Source organism: Oenanthe melanoleuca, chromosome 19, assembly GCF_029582105.1.
Source record: "Oenanthe melanoleuca isolate GR-GAL-2019-014 chromosome 19, OMel1.0, whole genome shotgun sequence".
NCBI lineage: Eukaryota > Metazoa > Chordata > Aves > Passeriformes > Muscicapidae > Oenanthe > Oenanthe melanoleuca.
In genome coordinates, this window is record NC_079352.1 from 3,804,295 (window position 1) to 3,824,643 (window position 20,349).

The following is a 20,349-nucleotide window of genomic DNA, read 5'->3' on the forward strand; positions in this document are numbered from 1 at the left end:
ACTGTGTCTGCAGAGGACAGCCTCATACTCCATCAGGGATGTGCTGGGAAAGTGCAGGCAGGGGAGCCTGACCCTTTCCCTTCCTGCCCACCCCTCCACACAGCTGAGCTCACCCTGCACAGTGGATGGGCTTCCTGTTGACAGAGCAGAGTCGTTGGGGATTTCTCATCTTTTTTATTTCTTTGCTGCTTGTGATGAAACAAACACCATGCTTAAGAGGCCTCTTACTACCCACTGATTACTAAAAGCTATTCAAATAGGTTGTGGTATTTGCATAAAAGTAGTATGGTCTGTGCTGAGTTGATCATTAACTAAGCCAGGGCTGTATTGTTCATAACTACTTTTCCTGTTTGGCTTTTCCTTTTATTCCCCTGGAAGCTGTGGGTATTTGTCTCACCGATCCTTCCTGGTAAGGGCTGGAAGAGAGACAGAGATGGTTATCAGACATCAAATCAAAACCTGAGGCACAAACCAGTGTTTCAAGGACAAACCCCCCACGCCACCATCCTTTTTGAGCAATATGTTTTACTTAGGAAGCCCACGCTGCTGGGCTGCCAAATTAATGTTTTAAAAGCATTTAAGTGGTAGAGTTGATTCTGAGATTGTGTTGTCTTGAAACATCTGCAGATGTTCCTGTCTCTGGAAATGCTTGGGATTTTTCTAAAGACCACAAAGCAGAAGGACCCCAATGAGATTATCAGCAAAAAAAGACCTTTTGGGGCCAGTTAATAGCTGGCTGGGATTTTTTTTTTTGCAGGACTCTACGTCCTTGCACCTTTATCACAAAGCGCCTGGTTAAAATATTGCTTCATTGTTTTGAAAACCACTTCAAGCTAACTTTCTTGACAGTTACTTCTGACTAGTGTTTGTGGGGTCAGAGAAAGTTTAAAATTCTGCATCCCGTTCTGCAGTAGCTCTGAAGAGCTGCTGTCTCCCCTGTAGTGGTCTGACAAACAGCATTTAAATTTTCAGCCCATATGGGCTTAAAACTAGTTCAGCAAATATTTTTCTCCAGTGTAATGGATGTAATGTGTACAGAGCAAATCTGCAATTTGAGTTTCCAGCCATGGTGTTTCATAGCAGCTGGTTGAAGATTCAAATTTTCACAAACACATGGAGCAAAACTCACTCCTGTCCTTAATAGTAAACACTTGTGCTTTTGCTGAAGTATCCCAAAGCCACCCATTTGCTTTTCATGTCCAGAGCTTGAATCCAGCAGCTTGGGAAGGAACTGCAGACTGGTGAGAGCTGTTCAGCAGCCACCTATTGCTGGGTTGTGTGGATTAACTAAGTTTTTTGTGACAGACAGCAGCTTTCTGGTTCAAGGACATCAGACTGTGGATGAGGGAGGGTGGGGAGAAGAAAAGCCTGTAAAGGTAAACTTAAAAGGCAAGTCCCAGAGTTGCTGAAGGCTGAGAGTGACATAGGAATCCAGCCTGCAAGATCTCGATGTGGGATTGGCATTTCTTGGCATTGGCACCTTGATAAATTTAGACATTTTTAGGTATATTGAGGCCACAGGCTCCTTGTTCAGTGCATATTCTTGTTTATCCACTACTTATCTGCCCCTTATCAACATCATGTTCAGCTCTCCAGGCTCTCTGGTTTACTTGCAATAAGCCATTTAAGCAGAATGCTTTTCCTCAAAACACCTTTGTTACAAGTAGGCTAAATCCAGACTGCTGAACCAGAAATGATTTAGTCCTTTCTTTTAAACAAATGATCTTTGTCACTTATTAGCAAACTCCTTCATTTGTTCACACACTTCCCACAGTGGCTTAATGAGCTCCATGCTGTCTCACCGGGGCTGCCTCCTGCCCGGGATCTCCTCGGGAACGCTGCAGCTCGGGCTCTGGTTGCTCTGTTAAACTTCCAGGAGCACACATCTGTGACAGCTGCAGTGTGGTGTTAGTGGAGGCTCCAAGGTGGATTAGAGTAAGTTCATCCCAAGGCCCAGAGCTGTCTGGAGGTACCCAGGGTGGACTGGGACCCCTGCTGAGTTGGAATTGTCTGTACTGTTACATTATCATGTATAATGTGCTGGATTTCCTTTCTCCTTGTGATTTGTTTGCCAGCATAAAGAAAATAAATTTGCTTCTCTGAGCCTCTTGTTGCCCTTTTTGTACATCCCAACTGGATGCTTTGCAGTGAGCTGTTACCTGTGTCTTGGCTCAGGCACCTCTAGATGACAGACAGGCATGGGCAGCCCTGTTTGGGTGTATTGCTGATGTTTTGTGACACTCCAAATGGCAGGTGGGACTGGAGTAGGGTCATTTTGATTAGCAAATGGTAAATTTACCTTGGTCAGGTTATAATGTAAGGAGGAATCCTATTTGCACAAAGGTGTAAAAAGCTACCATTAGTTTTACCTTTGTCTTCCTGTTAGTTTCCTGCTTGCTTTCTGCAACTCAATGCTGAATTAAAATGAACACAAATTGTGGGAGGAGTTTTACTGGGCTTTTTTTGTTTGTTTAGTTTGTTTGGGTTTTTTAAGGGCTCATCTGTAGTGTTGTGTGAAGAGCTTGTCACTAGCTTTGTTGTTGTTATTGCTAGGGTTGATTTGTTGTTTTTTTTTTCCTTTATTTGCTTTGTAAAAGAGATGGAGAAATAAAAAAACAAATGCAAAGTGGAACTGCCGCATTCCTCTGTGGTGCAAAGACTGAAAGCCAGTTAGTCTAAATAAAAACAAACAGTTTGTCAGCACCATTTCGAGCCCTCCTGTTGGTTTGCCACGATGAGAAAGCAAAAGAGGAATATCCATGTGCCTTGATAGCAAGTGGGGGCAACATAAATATCCACCCCAGAGGTGGGTGATGCTGTGTCCAGTGCGTGTGAACAGGACTGGTGGGGGGGCGGGTCTGAGCCAGCCCAGGAGCTGCACTTTGGAAATTGGGGTCAGGAGATGGGCCAGGACATCACCCAGATTCCCAGCACAGTCCCCAGCAAAACCTTGACACTGCTGTAATCTTCCTGACTCTTTTGTCCTTAGTTCCTTTAAGTACATCTTGAAATGTTCTCTGAGAGGCTCTCTAGCTTGAAATTAAGCAAATACCTATTCTGGAACCTTTTTAAAAGCTGTTTAAGAGCCTTTTCCCTGAAGTGCACTGTGTTCTTGTTAGAGACTTTGCTGAATCTGTGGTACATAGTAGTGTTTAGTATTCTGATAGTCTTTCTACTTTAATGTGTGGTTTTTGAAGGGATTTCTGTGCTTTTAGGAAATATGAAGACCTAAGTTAACCACAGAAAACTGGCTGCCAAACTGCTTAAAGTGCTAATTCTGCTGAAATTTAGCACCTGGCTTTTGCAGGGATAAACACATCTGGAATCTCTACTCTTCTGAGTTCAAACTCCTGTAAAATAAAAGTATTTAATGTGTTTCTAGTCTGAATCTTAGTCAGCAAAACTTTGCAGTTTTTTTATGTTGAGTTAAAAACTCCTTTATATGCATTTTGAAGTAAGGCATTGACATCCCCCTGAAAGTTGCATGAAGGTGCTAAAAGAATTGGTTAATTTGCAGCTGTGCTGAGAAATCACAAATGCAAAACTGCAGGGTGATGCTTCAGAATGAAGTACTTTACTGTTTTTCTTTCCTTTAATTTACTTTTTTTGTGAGCAGATACCATGAAGAGCGGATGGTTCACAGTACTGCTTCCCTGCTTGTATTTAAAGTAGCTGTATAAAAACATTTCAATTCTTAGGAACATTTTGAAGAAGTTTTCTTGTCTCCTATTTAGAAATCTCCCAGCTCCTTTTGCCTCTTAGGGTGCCCTGCGTTTCAGCTTTTATTTAAGTTGGGAGATGCTGTGCTGGTGTTAGACATCCCACAGTCTGTCAGCTTCTGTTTAAAGTAGTGTATGGTGAGTGATTAATGGAAATTATTTCAGGAATAAAGGACTCCTGGTAAGCTGATCCCTATTCAGAGCACCAAAAGAAAAAGCAGAGTCACAAGGGATGTTGTCTCCAGGAAGAGCTTGTAACATCCGCGGGGGGAAGAGTTGGATTGGAAAGTGATGCTGAGCTTGCATTTTGAAATGGATCATAATTATATCTCATGGTCTGATTTGGAGAGCTTTTCCTGATGGCTCCAGAGCCTGATTGTCACTTACACCAGCAGGATGTTGGAGTGGTTTTTGCTGTCAGGGTAGGTGTGCTGTGCTGGGGGTGCGTGCTCTGACCTCCTGGGGACAAGCAGCCTTGTCTCTCCAGGCTGTTACCCCATTCCCTCAGTGCTGGGTCACTGAACCCAAAGTGAAGCTGTGTTTCTTCTTTCCTTTGCAGCTTTAAATCAAATCTGAAGTTTGTATTGACCTTGTTTTGTGCTAAGAACTCTCCTTCTAAGTGTTGCCCTGGATTGAAGGCACAGAATCCATTAAACTATTCCAACTATAAAATGTGTCTGATTCTTTGGCTTTGATGATTCTTCACTTCTAGCTGATTAAAGTTTCAAGTTAGTAGTTGCAGCCACATTTAAGTACTCCCTTAATTGTAGTTTCCCTATTCCGTAAAATGAAGTCCCTGGTGTATTTGCAAGGGGGAGCAGATCAATGCTCTGATTATGGGCTGTATCATCACAAGAGGTAAAAAGCTCCCTGTGACTTCCAGTTTCAAATCAAAACCTATTGAAAGAAACCTGGCACGTGGCAGTTCTCTGTGAAACAGCCCACAAACCATCTCACATCACTGGCTACTGCTGACTGTCCTTTTTGCTGGTATAAAGGGACAGTCGTTCCTAAACCGATTTTACTGTTCCTGCTGGAAACTGTCATTCAGGGATCAAATACCATTGCATAGGAGGATGCAGTAAAATGAGAGAAAATTGAAAGTGCTGAGTGCTGCAGAAGTTAAAATACTGAACAAATAACTTCATTCTATATTTTTATGAGTCAAATCCAACAGCCTCTTGATGATTTTTGATGCTTTTGGTAAACAAGCATCTGCTTCTTCTTAGCAAGAGGAAAAGGCTTATTATTCAGCATTGATTTCTTTGTGTAGAGACAGAGTGGTCCTTGTTTTGGTGCTCTATTTACAGGGGTCTGTTAATGTATTTACTGAGGGCAGCCAACAAGGCTGTGATCAGAGCCAGGCAGCTTCCCCAGCATAATTCCTCCATTCCATTCCCTGGTTGGGGTTCAGAGCCAAGTCCTGGCACAGTTCTGCTTCTCAAGGCAGCACAAGCTCTGCTCCCTGGCTGACCACAGCCGTGCTTGTGCTGGCCACATCCACAGAGACCAAAGACAAAACACATCCTGTGCCTGGGGGAGCTGGGTTGGGAGTGGGGGGCATAGAGTGTCCTGCCTTGAGCAGGTGCCGGGGACTTGTCAGCTCCTGGTCACACCCATCTTGGGGAGACAGCCAGCACTGGCCCTGCTTCAGACAAATCAGTGATCTCCTTCCATCTGTGAAGTGCTGGACATACTTTGTCTAAATATAGGGGACCCTGGACTTGGCTGTGGTGGGGAGGGACAGTATGTTGACCTCAGTGTGTCTCCTGTGACTTGTGTTACAGTCGTATTTAAAGCAGATGGGTCCTTCTTGCAGGACGCTGCCAGTCAGGCCAAACATGGTCAGGTCTGTGACAGTGACATGCAGGGAGATTGGCATAAAAATTTGTTATAAAATATCCCAACTTAAACATGTTTAATTGTGGTGGGGAGAGACCAGGTTGTTAATCAACTGCTGGAGGGTCTGTCAGGTGTCATTTAGGGTTTAAAAAGAAACGTGCTGTATATGAAGGCAATGATTTCAAACTCTGAAGGCAGAGGAGATTACTGTATGGTTTAAAGATAATCAACATGGACTGTGTTAATTAGGAGAGAAAAAAGATAAGTATGTGTCAATCAGAGGGGTGTTCTTTCTGAGGATTAACTAATCAAAAAGCTAATGGTTATTTTTCTGTTCTTTGATGTGATAAATTCTCCTTAGGAAGTTTTCTCATGTTGATTAAAGTGTTTCTAAGAACATATTTGTGAAAGCATTTTGTTGGTACCACAGCAGCTGGCTCACTTTGGGCAGGCTGAGCTGGTAGGAGCATGGCACGTGGTGGTAAAACAGTGTGGAGTGTTCTCCTGGGTACTGCTGTCCTGCTCCCTGAACCCAGTGGTACGCATTAAAAATGCCCAAGGATATTTAAACAGTATATGGCAAAAGAAGAATGTGATGTAGAGCTTTCATCTGAGAATGTCTTGACTTGGAGACCTGGAAGCCTTTGGGGACTATCATGTAAAACAAATTCCTTTCATGGTCTCGTTTCCGGTCTGGGTTTCTTGCTTTTAAAAGTGCAGAGAATCAAATTTCTTCTGTAAACACCAAGTGCCTGGATTTCTTAATCAGCATCCTAATTGTGTTAGGCACCCCTTTCCTAGTCTGTGAACTGCCGTGCTCGGACTGCAGGGAGAGTGATTTTGTGCAAATCTTCAGTCTCAAATTCCAGAGACATCAGGGCTTTGTTTGCACAACTTGTTTTGCTGTTGCTTTTTGGAATCTGTTTCTTTCTGGGTGGATGGATTCTCTGAAGCCGCCTCAGAGGCTGAACAGGGGCCACCAACACGTGCCTTGCTGGGACTCCCTTCGTGTTGCATAGCCAAGGAGGCAGGCAGTAAAGCTTTTGGCTATTTGTGCTGCGTGGAAAATGGGTCCTTTTCAGTCTGTCATAACTCAAATTGTCCTGGCTTAATTCCCTTCTTCATTGCCATGGTGATCCTACAACCTGTGCCCAGGTTTGTGTTTCTTGAAATAAATCATTACCTGATGATCTTTTGTCAGCAGAGTGTCCCCCCAGTCTGCACTGCTTCTCGCAGTGACAACAGGCACAGCTCAGCTCAGCACATCTCCCTGTCCCCAGCCTCAGCACCAGGACATTCCCTTCCTGCCGATGGCTGGCAGGAGCAGTGGGGACAGGCTGGGCAGGGCTCTGTCAGGGTTACTGTAGGAGCACACGCTCAGCAGCAGCCCCGTGAAACCCAATCTGGAGCTGCCAGCAGCAGGCTGGGCACAGGGCTGGCTGCTGAGGAGGCAGCTGGTGTCCGTGCCAGGCTCTGCCTGCATTGCTTGGGCTTTAGGAGTTTGTTGTGCTGGTTCATCCATAGGCCAAGAGTATGTAAGGGGAACAGGAAACCCACATGGACTTTCGCTTCCATCAGACAACATAAAATGTTGTCCAGCTTAAAACAAAACCTGGTCTGCTTTCCTTCGCTTATAAGGAATAAATCCCAGCCCTGCCTGTGAGGGAATGCATGGGATGGGAGTGTGAAGCTCAGCCCTGCAGAGCACGGCTCGGGGCATTGGGAGGCAGAGGAATGCTGCAGGTGGCTGGGGCTGTCTCGGCACAGTGCAGCCCTGTCGCAGCTGCGTGGGCTGAAAACTTGGGCTGCAAACAGCAGCTGTTGTTGCTCCCTTCGCCGGCAGCGAGGCAGGGATGAGTTTCTGGCAGGGATAAGTTTCTCAGCCCAGAGCTGTTGTCTTCCATGCAGTCTCCAAAGGATGCCACTGCTCTCTCTCCAGCATACCCAGACTGTCCAAGCTCTGACTGAAGATTGCAAAGCTATTTCGGGAGCTCAATTTAAATTACCTGGTGGCATAGGAGCTCTAGTGGCATGTCATGGTTGCTTCCAGCAGCAGGTGTGAGTTGCAGACTGGTAACTCACTCAGGTGTTGAGTGGGTATCAAAGCTCCCCATGGCCTGGTGGAATGACCTGAGGCTCGTTTGATCCTGTGTCTGAAGCTCTGAGTGTGGTTCTTTTGTGCACCTGAACCGATTGCTCTTCACTTGCACACACAGCCATGGTCATCAGGGTTCCCACTGGCAAGTTGTACCCTTTCTGAATACAGCAGGAATTCTTTCCTTGCTTGGAGCAACGAAAAAGAATTAGTCCTTTGGAATTCAGATGTGCAAACTGCAAGTTTTTCCTGTTGTCTTAGTTTGGCTTCAGGAGTTGTCCATATTGGAGCCCGAAGCAAGGGAAAAGGTGACCTGGTGCTGGTGAGAAGGGATCAGTAGGTAAGTTCACGTGGATGAGTAACTGTTGGCATTGCAGATCTTTCTGTGATGATGCCTGTCTGTGTCATGGAAGCTGAATCCTCTCTCCAGGGAGCCCCACCTTGGAGCAGAGGAAGTGCCTGCAGACAGTTCCTTTTTTAAAAAAAAGAAAAAGGCACCAATGCAGATGTTTCTAAAAATGCAGTTTGCGTCAAACCTCTGAGCCCAAGTGGGTTCCCACGCTCAGTTTGTTTTTCTCCTTGGGCTGTTTCTTGAGTTGCAAAAGTGCTGAGTGGTGAGAGATGGCCTTTGGTGGAGAACCACTTCCCTTTTCTCTCCCTGCCCTCGGTGGTGTCACCTCTGCAGTGTGACTGACCCCTTTTCGGTAAGTTGTGGCCCTTGTTTTGCTCGGCACTGAGTTTGTTTCTGTTGTGGGTATCAGAGAAGCCTGTGTTTGTCTGTGTTTGCTGCCAGCTTACCCTGTTAATACAGATGTCAGTTCAGGGCAATCCCGAGTTATCCTTGCCTTTTCATTTTCTCTGTAAGGTTTTGGTGGGTTTTCTTTATTAGTACCTGGTATTGTGCTTTACACAGCTCTGCGATCTGCCCTCTGTGGGAAGAGAGTCAAACACCTTCATCCCTTGCCTAGGAACAAAGGTTTAAACTGGAAGCCAAACATTGCTTCCCTCTATTTAATTAATTAACACTGTAGGCAGTTATTAAACCAGGTGCTTTAAAAAGTAAACAAGGGAAGTAGGGGTGTTGTTTATTGAAAAACAAACTACAGTGAAGGTGAAAGAGACTTCCCTGGGGAGGAATGTTGGAGGAATGCAGTGCTTTTATCTGGTGTTTGAGGGAGAATTGCCCTGAGCTGCCAGGCTGCACATAATCCAGCTGTGCACCCAGCTGCTGGTGCACCCCTGGCTGTGGGGCTGATGCTCTAGCATCCAGGACTTTTCTTGTGGGCAGCTGAAGGGGGTGGGAGGCTGGCAGTAGGAGCAGGCCCTGGGGCTGCCTTCAGAGAAAAGGAAACAGCCAGTTTGGTAAGGGGCTGGAGATGCTGAAAAAATCAGCAAGTTGCTGTGCTTGCCCTCCTGTCACTTCTCCCATGCCAGGCCCAGCAGGCTGCAGAGGAATTGCTGCTCTTGCAATCCTCACGTGTCCCCAGCTGCCCTCTCTCCCTCCTTCCACACCTCGGCAATGAGCTAAGTATTGACGCCTGCTGTGCCACTCCTGCCAGCCTTGGGATTTTCGTCTTTTTGTTTGGTTTGGGTTTTGCAGCCACTGGATTAAGGGAGGATGATAGAGCTGAGCTGGCAGCTGAGGTCTGCAAGGCAGCATTGGCAGCTTGTGTTAGAGTAAAATCTGGGGGCTCTTGAGGGACTCATCACACTCTTGTCATGGGGAGCTACAGCTGGAACCAGGCTTGGCATTGAAATCCCATTGTAACTGCTTCAGAACTCTTTTCTGCTGGACTCTGGTTAATAAATACCCACTAAAAGAAGTTGTATTTCTGTAAATCATACAGGTAGTGGACTTCCATTCAGTTGTGAAGTGCCTTGAAATCCTCATTTCCCTACCACCACTTTTCAATCTCCCATTTTGTCTAAGGGTAGGGGTGAACAGAGTGGGAGGATGTGACCACATGCAGTGCCCATGTGCCTTGGGCATGGTGCAAGGAGGTGACAGCACAAGGAGGTTTTGGCCTTTGCCACACTGACCTGTCCTGTGTGTTGTGTGGGAGGATGTGGATGGAAGGACTTCTCCTGCCCAGCCTGTCAGGGAATGCTGCCAACTTTCTGGTTGTGCTACTTGGCAAGTGCCCGAGCAAGGGCTGGGCTGGACAGGACAGAGCCTGCTGTAAGGGAGCTGCTCTGATGATTAAGGAGAGCCAAATTTTGGAAAGTCATCCTCAGGCTCGCAATAACTTAATTAAGTGTTTATTAGGATAAAACATTGCCAGTAGCTGTTCAGGTGCCTCCTTGCCTTATTCCTAAAAAGGTTTTCTCTCCTTTCATTGTGAAGCAGTTTCAAAAGTAAACTGCAAGGTTCCTTTTGGAGCATTTTACTCTGAGGACTGAGAGTTTCTCATTGAGATTGGAGGGTGGTGCAGATTCACCTGTCTTCTGGCATTGTGCAGGGGGTCATGGCAATGGATCTGTGACTTGTGTTACCACATCTCATTGGCACAGCCCCTAAACAAACCAGTAACGCTTTCTCTTTTGTGTCTGCAAACCAGTGTTTTTGGTGTTTGTGCTTGCAGTTTATGAATGGAGCTGTGCAGTGTAACATCTGGGGAGGCATTTATTATTTGTTTGCTATCTGTAAGTTCTGTGTGGATCTGATTTTGTAGCGTAATGAGAATTTAGTTCGAACTGCTCAGTGATTTCCTTGTGCAGGAGGAGCTCAGCCCTGGGCAGCACATCAGGGAGCACAGGAATCACTTCTGTTTCCTGCTGGTTAGAGCCTTCTGAGGGCAGTGTCTGTGCTTTTTGTGCAAAAGGCTTTAAATAGTTGTGATGTTACTTGTACAGTTTCTACAAAATCTTTTCTGCCTGCTAGAAAAATTGGTACAAGTAGTGATTTCCATAGAAGTTGCTTAAGTCTTCTGCTTGCGCTGGTTCTCTTCCAGTGAGCAGGGAATTGGAAACAGCACATCCCTGGTGGCCCTGAGGCTGCTGCTTCACTGCAGAGTGAACATGGAACAGAAGGGGTTTTCCCCCCAGCTGTAGTGTTGAGGATTGTGAGCTCTTTCATAGGTATGTCCTGAGTAAGTTTTCTCCTGAAAAAACCTGCTGTGCAGTACAGAGGACTGATGACAAGCCTGGGGTGCTGATAAAACAGCTCAGCTTTGTTACCTGTGCCAAGTTGGCTCCTTGTCTTCTGCTGTCCTGGACTCAACTTCTCCCCTAACCACGCTGAGTGTCTTTTAACACCAGACAGTTCCAGGGGAGTGTTTCAAAGAGCTCTGACAGTGCCATAGGCTCTGGCAAGCCAGATTTTGTGAAGTATTTCAAAGCCCACGTTTTCTTGGGAGCCATCGAGCTGCCAGCAGGGTGAAATCAGGAGTGGATGGCAACACTTGTTTTGAGCATTAATTGCCCTTTTAACAGACATCTTTTCTACCTTTTGTGGTTTTGAAGTGTCTCAAACTGGAGCCTGCTCTTAGTATCCCACCCAAGGAATCCTTTTTCTTTATATATCAGGGTCAATATCCAAAGGTGATGCTGTCCTGAAATATGATCCTTTAGGTGAAGATCATGGCAGGGACTGTCCAAACAGGATGGACCCAAATGGAGCAGCCATCTGAGTGTGGCACAGGCTGTCAGACCAGTGATTGCTTTTATGGTCCCTGTAGTGCATCACAGGCACCAGAATCAGCATCTGCAGAATTTAGTTTTAGAGCTACTTGGACTTTACAGTTAATTTGTTGCTTTTCCTCCCAAGATTTTCTTTACTGCTTGAATGTCAAAGCAAGAGCTTTGTTTTTTGTGTGTGTGTATGTGTATTATGAGTTTCTTTTCTGGACACTGATGGATCTGGGGTTAGAATCCAGGGCAGGTGATGCCAAGGGTGCAGAGTGAGTGTCCCCACAGCTGGATTTGGCACAAGGCTCTCGTCTCCTGGAGCTGCAGTTCTCCCAGCAGTGCTGATGGCCATCTCCTGCCCTCGCTCCTGCCCTGCGGGAGGTGCTGCCCTCCCTGCCTGACCTCCTTGTTCCACAAGAGTGATCTGCTTTGCCACATTCTTCAGCTCTTCCAGCCCTTCGTATGGGAAATTACTTTCCCTTTCCCTAGTCCTACCAAGTTACACTTAAAGCCTGTGGTTAATGGCCCAAAACAAGGCTCCCCTGGCTGTAGGAGAGAAGGTGGCCTCCTGGAATGGTGCACCCAATGGGAATCTCTTTAGTTCTGCTGCTCTTTCCTTTCCAGGCAGGTGGCTGAGAGCTGGTGATAAGGGAAAGTGATGGAATTGAGATTTCTAACTTTCTGGCCCTCTTAGCTACATGCTACATTATCCACTAAAAATAGTTGCTAATTCCACCTTCTGGGGGAACCTCATGCACAGGCTAAAGGATTGCTAATATTAGTGGTTGGCTTTGCTGATAAAATTAACTGGGTGAAAGCTGTCTGTGAGCATTGAATTCTTTCTCCTCCTCTGCAGCCTAACATCATCTAACAGTTTTCTTCTGTGGTGAAATTATAATGGGAAGAGGAGAAGTTATTTTTATCATTAATAATGCTGCTATTATTATTATTATTATTATTATTATTATTATTATTATTATTATTATTATTATTATTATTATTATTATTATTTAAGTGTCATTAAGATGACTCGGTGTTTCTGTAGTTCTGGCTGTAAGAAACTGTGTAGCTTGAGAACTTTGAGGGAATTTATTTGTCAACAAAAGCTAGAAAGTATCAGTCAAATTTTTTAATGTGAGAATGGTCTAAGGAAACAGGTTCAGTGTGCCCAATGAACTTACTATTTTTTGGTTTTAACTTTATTGTAAGTAGAGAACTCTCTGATCTGTTTTAATTTAGGATGAGCGATTTTCTCCTTTTAAAAATCCTGGTTTTGTTGAAACATCCAGAGCACGTTTGACATCTGGTTCAATTTTTGGAAAAAAGTTCTGGGAGCAACTTTGTCACTCAGGAGTGCTGAGGGTATGACAGCACGGTCTAAACATTGGGATGTGCTGCAGCCTTGAGAAAATTCTTTCTGACTCTGTGCATCTGCTTTTCTGAGCTTGGAAAACTTCATTTTTTATATCCCTGGCAGCGAAATGGAGAGGTGCCCAGAAATGTGCTTGAGCTTAGGGGGAAATCCAACTTTAACGCAAGCTTTTCTAATTCTTTTATTTACAAAAATGTAGTCAGAAAACTCTTTGCTAAAGCAGTCAACCCCAAATAATGAAAATATATGGCAGGGCTTTTTATTCTATTAATTTCCCAGTCCCCATCCCATAGGAGATTTGATGTTTAAGTGGACCAAGGAATAAACAGTTCCTAAGCTCTTGCTGGATGGAAGGACAAGCCAACATCTTTCTCAAAGCATGGAGCTGTTGGGATGCATGATGCCAGGGACTCTCCCATCCTGTTTTATTGTATTCATCAACCATCCTGTTGACTAGAGAATTTTTTCTGGCTTTCTTCAAAGCCTCTAGGACTGTCTTATCAATTCTGAGAAAAGCAGGAACCCTCGAGTATGCAACAGCATGGCTGCATTGCAGAATCTGGAGTGCGTCTTGCTTTTTCCACGAACCACAGCATCTGCAAAAAAACGGCTGGAAGATGTGCTTAAAATACCAGCTGTTCCTCAGTACTTGGGAATTCTTTATTGAACCTTTTTACAGACTTCTCTGTGACTTCAGAAAGGGCAAAATCGAGGCATGAAGTGATGGCTGATTTCAACAGCATTACAGTTTCTTGCTTTCGTGATTTATAAGTCTTTGAGAGTTAATCATCATGCAACTCATAGAGAGTAGTTTTGTGATTTCTTAATCTGTTGTGTACACTAATTTTCTTTTGGCTAACTGCTGAAGGGAGACATTTGTTTCTGCAGGGCATCAGCTGTGTCTGAGCCACAAAGCACAGGGTTAACAGAGTCCATAATTACCCAGATGCGTGGGCTTGTTCTATTCATCACCATTTAGAAATGTGGATCTGTCCTCTTGACTTTCAGATCGAAAATGTAGCCATAGGTTAATCCCCTCTGCCTGCTCAGGTTGCACCTCTGCAGGCAGAGTGGCACCAGCATATGTTCTGCTTTTCAGTGTTTCTCTGTTTGTGTTGTTCTCAGTTATGCTTTGAATGTTTACAGTAATACATGGGAGGAAAAGTTCCTTACAAACAGATTGATTTGGTTTAAATCACTTCCTTACAAAAGAGCAGAGCATGCATTCAGTGCTTTTAACCTCTTTTGTTCATTGCTTTGTTCCTTTTTGAAGACAAGACACTTCTCCTCACTCCCTTTTTGTCTTTTCCCTTGCAGCATCAGCGAAAGCTTCCTCACTGTGAAAGGTGCAGCTCTCTTCCTGCCACGAGGAAATGGGTCATCCACTCCCAGGATCAGTCACAGGCGCAACAAACATGCAGGTGAGTGTGGTATCGATGGCTGGGGCTTGCCTGCTCCCTCTTGTTTCAGAGTCCACCTTTCTTGAGCTCATTCTCACCTGATGGCACACGTTTGTCTGGTCCACGTGTGTATTAAAGCCTGACTTGCCAGTCTCAATGGTGATAGGAAAGAAAGGTTTCAAAACTCTCCTGTTCAAACAGGATCATCAAACAAATGAGTGACATCAGGGCAGCAGTCCTGACATGGTGGAGACTTGAGAATGAGTGCCCCCCAAAATACCATCCTGTAATTTTAATATGGGAGAGGGAGGGGAGGATACCTTCAAAACCTTCATGCACTATACTGGCAAACCTGAGCTTGTGGCATGGGGTGAGTAATGGTCCTTCCTAATCTGAAAGTATCCGGTTATGATGGAGGAAAGGGAGGAGGCTTACCAGACTTACCTCCACGTGGGGAGGAAACCTCTGAGCAAAGTCAGCGTGACTTCTCAGAGGTGTGAGCAGAGTGAGTAATACAGACTCGGTTATAATTCTGCCTCCTTTATCTGCTGGAAGTTAGTGTTTTTGCTTTGACTCTCTTTGAAAAGTTGCTCTGAATATCATAACTCAAACATTTCAGGGTAGGGTATTTTTCATTGGCTGTGTGGTGCTTAATCAGTGATGGTGTTTTACAGGAATCAGATAGCATGGGGATTTTTCCCTTCCATAAAGCAATTCTCAGGAAACAAAAATAGATAGAGACCTTCAGACATTTGCACATGGGGAGAGAGAGAAACAGAGACAGGAGTCAACATGCTTTGCCAGATACTGACCAGGAAAATGTGATTTGATTTGGTTCCAGGTGTAGATCCCTTTGTACTTTGACACCATCAGACTGTCATCCACCTCTGCATCTGTCAGAGTTACATATGTGATGACTGGTCACCTCAAAATCTGTTTGCAAACTATTTATAGAAAAAGTTTAAGTCAGAAGGCATTTAATTATATACTTCACTCAAACATAGCACATGCAGTACCCAAATTGCTTTGGTGAGATGCATTAATTACCAGTTGTCAAACGAAAATGTTCTGAAACTTAATTTAAAGCTGGCCTTTCTGGTCGAGAATTAAGTGAAATGTCCTTTAGTGTGAAAGTAGAGTCATCAGTCTTTAAAAAGTTTCTCTTGGCCTGTCTTGGTTTTTAATCTCTCCAAAGTCCATTGCTGAAGCCCAGGTCTGCCTCACCGAGGAGACCCACAGGGTAGCTTTCCTGCTGAACCTCTGCAAAGCAGCACAAACAGCTGTTGAGTCTCTCTGCTTGCCTCATCTACTCACTCCAGCTGATTTGCATGAGGTCTGGAGACCTTGGTGGAAAATAATTGCTTGTCTAATCGGCCCAGAGCTCTTGGAAGCCAGATTGCCAAGGAAGCAAATCCGGAGTGTTGTAATTGCTTTCAGTGAGATGTTTGGTATTGCCGAGGCTGGCTTGCCTAAGGGGTGGGATTTTTTGTTCTTAGAAGACTTATTTTATTCCTCTCTCTTCAGTTTACAGAGTGAGATTTAATGAGGGATCAGTGCTTTCCTCAGTTTCCCTGCCTGTCAAGTGCTCTGAAGAGAGTCCGTTGTCTGAGTGTACACCAGATTTCTGTGAATTTTTCTAGTATCAGCAGACCAAGGCACCAGGGGATCAGTGTGTCACCTTCCTGAGAAAAGCATCTGTGCCACCAGAATTGAATCAGTGATGTGGAGAGCGTGGCTGGCAGTGTGTGCAGCTGCCTCCTTTCTGGGACACCGATAATCCATGCTCAGCTTCCATCCCCATGTGTGTCGTGACTTATCTCTGGCACACAAAATTAGAAGGAGGTAGAGAGCAGACATAACTTTCCAGTATGGAATTGCTGCCTATACATGCAATAGTTTTTCAAGTGGCTCCAAGAGCATTTTCTAGGAAGGCTGGCTGACCTTCCTGACCTGCCTTTTTAATTCATCAGAGGCGCTAGAATCCAGCATATAGAGTGAATGGGTAACAGGAAATAATTAATGCTCACACCCATTTCTCTAATCACACCTCCATCAATGGGAATCATTGGCAGATTGACTAGATATGGCACCAGCTGTCCATATTCCTCTCCCTGGGTGGTCCTGTGCCACCTGGCAAACTTCTGTGGGATGGTGGGCTTGCTTTTCCACAACAAACAACATTGGAGGGAGCCAGAAAGTGATGTAACTTCCCTGGGGCTTTTGCCATCTCTGGAATACTGTGAATCACTTTTCAGATCCCATCCTTGCCCATGCTTTGCACCTTACCTGCCAGCTCGAGGAAACAAAAGCATCTGCTCGGCGCAGGACAATGTGATAGGAAGCAGCAGCCCTGCCATGACTGCCAGCAAAGCTAGCTCTTCACAGGACAGGATGTGATATCTTTGTGCTGATTCTGGCATGTTGAAGCCTTTCCTTTGGTTTTTCTTAATCCAGGAAGTTTACAAAGTGCCTTGTGTGTTTGGGGCTGAAAAACCCTGCAAGTTGATTAAAGCTGGCCAAGGAAGTAATCCTTTACTTTCCAGCTCTGGAGATCCCAAGGCTGGCAGGGGAACAAGGAGTGTGGTAAACTTTCTGAGGATGAAGGATAATGGAGCCCCTTGGCTGAGCCTTGCAGAAAGGGTTGTCGTAGAAACTTCCTCTCTTTAAGTATTGAGATAATCCAGTAGTCCAGGTGATTTTTTTTTTTTTTAAACCTCAGAAACTTTGGCTCTTAAGATGAATTACTGGCAGCAATAAGTGAGAACTGCTGCATTTCAGAGAGGGAAAAAGCGAGAGTAAAGCATCTTTCATTTCAGACTAAGCCATGTGGATGCTTCATGAGTCAAATACTTGCTGAGCTCTTCCAGTCTGTGGGCAGGAGGTGCAGGGGGACCTTTGCTTTTTGACTGAAAGTTCTCAGCAATTTTCCTTGTGTTTGTTATTAGCTGGAACTTGCTGGAACTGAGCAGTGCTGTCAGGATTTTGCACTGGTGTTGACGTGGGGAGATCCTGCCATGGCACTTGTAGCAGAACAAGCATCTGATGGATGACTTGGCCTTCCTGAGTACCCTATCTCCATAAATAATTTCTATTTAGGGAGACTCGTGCCAGCCACTCCCATGCTGGGAACAATGTCCACGGGCAGGAAGCAGCTTCAGGTGCTTGTCGCCGGTGATACTTTGAGATTTCCCTGGCACTGCTGAGCGGCTCAGCATTTTCCCACCCCCAGTTAAAAGTGCATTCCCAGAGCATTGACTCATTCTCCATATGCTGAAATGTGTTTAAAGGAGGAAGGAAGAGGAGAGCAGGGGCTGCAGTGTCCTGGGTAACCCACTCCATGCTGGGTTGTCTCTGTTCCATCCAGGGAGGGGCTGCACAGCCCTTCAGCCTTGCTCTTCCATCAACTATAGAAACCATTTGGAAACCAGGTACTCTCACTGGGCAGCCTTTTCTTTCTTCTCCTTCCCTTTTTTGGTATTTCTGGGTGCTGCTCCGTGTCCAAGCTTTCCTTATTTCTGGGAGTCTGTGAAATAACATGGATTCTAGCACCACTGGTGAATCAGAAATGGAGGTCAGGGGGATTAACCAGCCTTCCTATCTTGTAGCTGATACTGCTGAATATTTGCTCCTTGCAGCATTGCCTAAACTCAACTTCCTGGCTGTGGGGGAGTAGGGGAACGTGGAAGAGTAAAAGCTCCTCTTCTTGCTGATCTGTGCCACCCACCTGGCAGCCCTGGCACTCTCCTTTCTGGGAATGCAGATTAATTTTCCATGTAATGATTTAAAAACCAGCCCCTTGCAGAAGGTGTTGCTGCTGGCTGGTACTCAGGGGATGATGTTGGCTCTCTACATGCCAGGAGTAGTGCTGAGAAATGAGTGCAGCAGTGCTGAAAGAAAATCGTCTCGCTTTGTCTTTGAAATGCTTGATGTTTTAGGAACCTGGGACACTTGTCTCTTCTTAATAAGACTTAAAATCACAGTCATGCGCTAAATTTAATTTTCCTTTACTTTTTCTCAGCTTCTGTTGCAAGTGTTTTCTAGGAAAAAAATTATAGGTGTTTGATTTTTCAGGTGCCAGTTCTTAGCTGCTTTTGGGTGGGGTTGGTTCCCAGCCATAGGGTGAGCATGAGCTGCTGTAAAGCAGGACTAAATCTCACTCCAAGGAGAGTAGACTTTTGCCTGGGTGGTAGTTCTTCACTGAGTAATAAGCTGGTGTAAAATAAATGGCAGACTTCTGGCTTGGAGCATGTGGTAGAATGAAATGCTGAACCATGGGGTGGGGTCCGTTTCTGCCTAGATCGTCAGAGGAACAAAGAGTACCGAAACACTGTTTATTTCTGTTAAAAAAGATAACAGGATTTAGCAGAGTAACACGGTAACACAGGAACAGGTGAGCACCAGGAGCAAAGAGCAGCTGACTAAGAGATGACAAAACTCCCATCTCTGAGGGGGTGGGAGTGACAGTGACGGCACTGCTGGTGACGTGTCAGGTTTCTCGGTGGACATTTGCTCTGGCTGTACAGCCAGGAACTCGCATGTGATTTAAAACTATTTTTGTGCATTCACCTTGCCCTCTTGCCCGCAGGGGATCTCCAGCAGCACCTGCAGGCCATGTTCATCCTGCTCCGCCCAGAAGACAACATCAGACTGGTAGGTTGGCTTTGTGCTTATCTCCTGTGAACCAATGCAAAGGTTAAGCGCCACTTGACAAATACACCTGTGTAACCCAGGGAAGCAGTGCTCTGTGTGTTGGCGTGGTTTCGTCAGCAGGTTTGGGGACTCTTTGCAACCACAAAGGTAGGAAAGCAGCTAGTTGTGAAGGGCCAGCTTTGGTTGTTCAGTGAGACAAATTGTATGGCTAGAAAGTTGTCTTTGAAGCAAGTACTGAGTATCTGTGCTCTCAGAAAGAGTGTAACAATTGCCAGAGAGGATGGGTAAATTATCTTATTGTCCTGGTTAAATCAAGAGCACGTGGCTTATGTCTGACCAGTGTGAGTGAGCATCTGTCCTTCTGTGAGAGTTCAGTTGTGTTCCTCACTCTGCTCTCCTGACTTGTGGCATCCCAAAAGGCCATGGCTGAACAGGTGGGAGCATGCAGGATCTCCATGTGGCCACACACCTGCACTGAACCTTGGCCTTCTGCTTTCCTGGGCTGTTACCTCCTATAATGATATAATGAAAATGAGGCATTCTGTTCATAGCATTGATGCACAGTCCTGAAGAGCCCCAGAAGCCAAATGTGAGCAGTGAGGAATTTGCCTGGGACACGTTGAAGTGCTGTACAAGGCCAGGCATGACTGCAGTGTGTCTGCACCTTTCATCACTCAGTAGCCTGAAGTTTGTTTCCTGTGTTTTCTTGGTGCATCTTAGCAACGCCTGCCCAAAGAAGGACTGCCAGCATCACAAGTGTTATTCCAGCACCTCTGGTTTGCTGAATCCTCCTGAGCTGTGCTGGAGATGGGCTGATTGGATGAGTATAGCTAGGAAACAGCCATGGTTACTATGGAACGTTTTATCTTCCCAAATGACCCCTAGAAATGATTTGCCATAAGAAAGCCAAAGGACCTACTCCCCTAAACTTTGCCAGGCACACCTTGCTGTCATTAAAATTTTGGTGAAAGTGATGGGAATGGGGGTTCTCAATGCTTTTCAGAATTTGAGCCAGGGTTAGAACATTGGAAGCTATTGAACAAGGCATTGTTCAGCAGTATCACTGGCTACATTGTGTGATTTGGGACAAATTAGCCTTAACAGCTGAATAAGGACTTTGTGGGCTGAGACATAAACCCTTTTGTCCAGAGCTACATTTGGAATGCTGAAATCTTGCATGAGGTTAAGTTCGATAGTCTACTTGAATTTAATTGATTCTTGACGAACGAAGGGTGTGCAGGGCGGCAATGGACTCTCTCATAAAACAGCAGATACAAATGAGATTTGAAATATAAACAGTACTGAGAGAAATGCATTCTCTTCATTTTGTTGGCTGCTGTCATTGGGAGGGCCGGCTTCACAGCTCAGGGGGCAGCAGAGGAATCTAATCCTCTGAAAACCTACACTTAAAATTTGGAACAGCTCTTGTTTCTGTTGGAGCTGTTTGCAGAGGTTTTTAGCCTTCTATGAGAGCAGGATTAGAGCCATGGTACCAGTGCAAGATCAGTAGGAAGGAGGAAAAGGAGTTAAGAATGCAAAGTGATCGAACATGTTCCTGTAGCTTGGCAGAGCTGGGAGTTCAAAGTTGGACGCGCTTTTTTGTCTTCAAATCATTTATCTCCATGAGAAATGTGTTACTCTATG

The 20,349-nt window shown here is 45.2% G+C and overlaps 1 protein-coding gene across 3 annotated transcripts in view; it reads left to right on the plus strand.

The window, feature by feature from the left end:
- SSH2 (slingshot protein phosphatase 2) overlaps positions 1-20,349 on the plus strand; it is a 90,587-nt gene that overhangs the window by 43,947 nt on the left and 26,291 nt on the right. For 2 of the 3 annotated variants that reach the window (XM_056506849.1, XM_056506850.1), the window contains 2 exons: positions 13,973-14,076; positions 18,641-18,705. In XM_056506849.1, the coding sequence (XP_056362824.1) occupies positions 13,973-14,076; positions 18,641-18,705 (169 nt within the window). Of the gene's footprint in view, positions 1-13,972; positions 14,077-17,340; positions 17,484-18,640; positions 18,706-20,349 lie in introns of those variants that run through there. The other variant, XM_056506851.1, reaches the window with a different exon arrangement.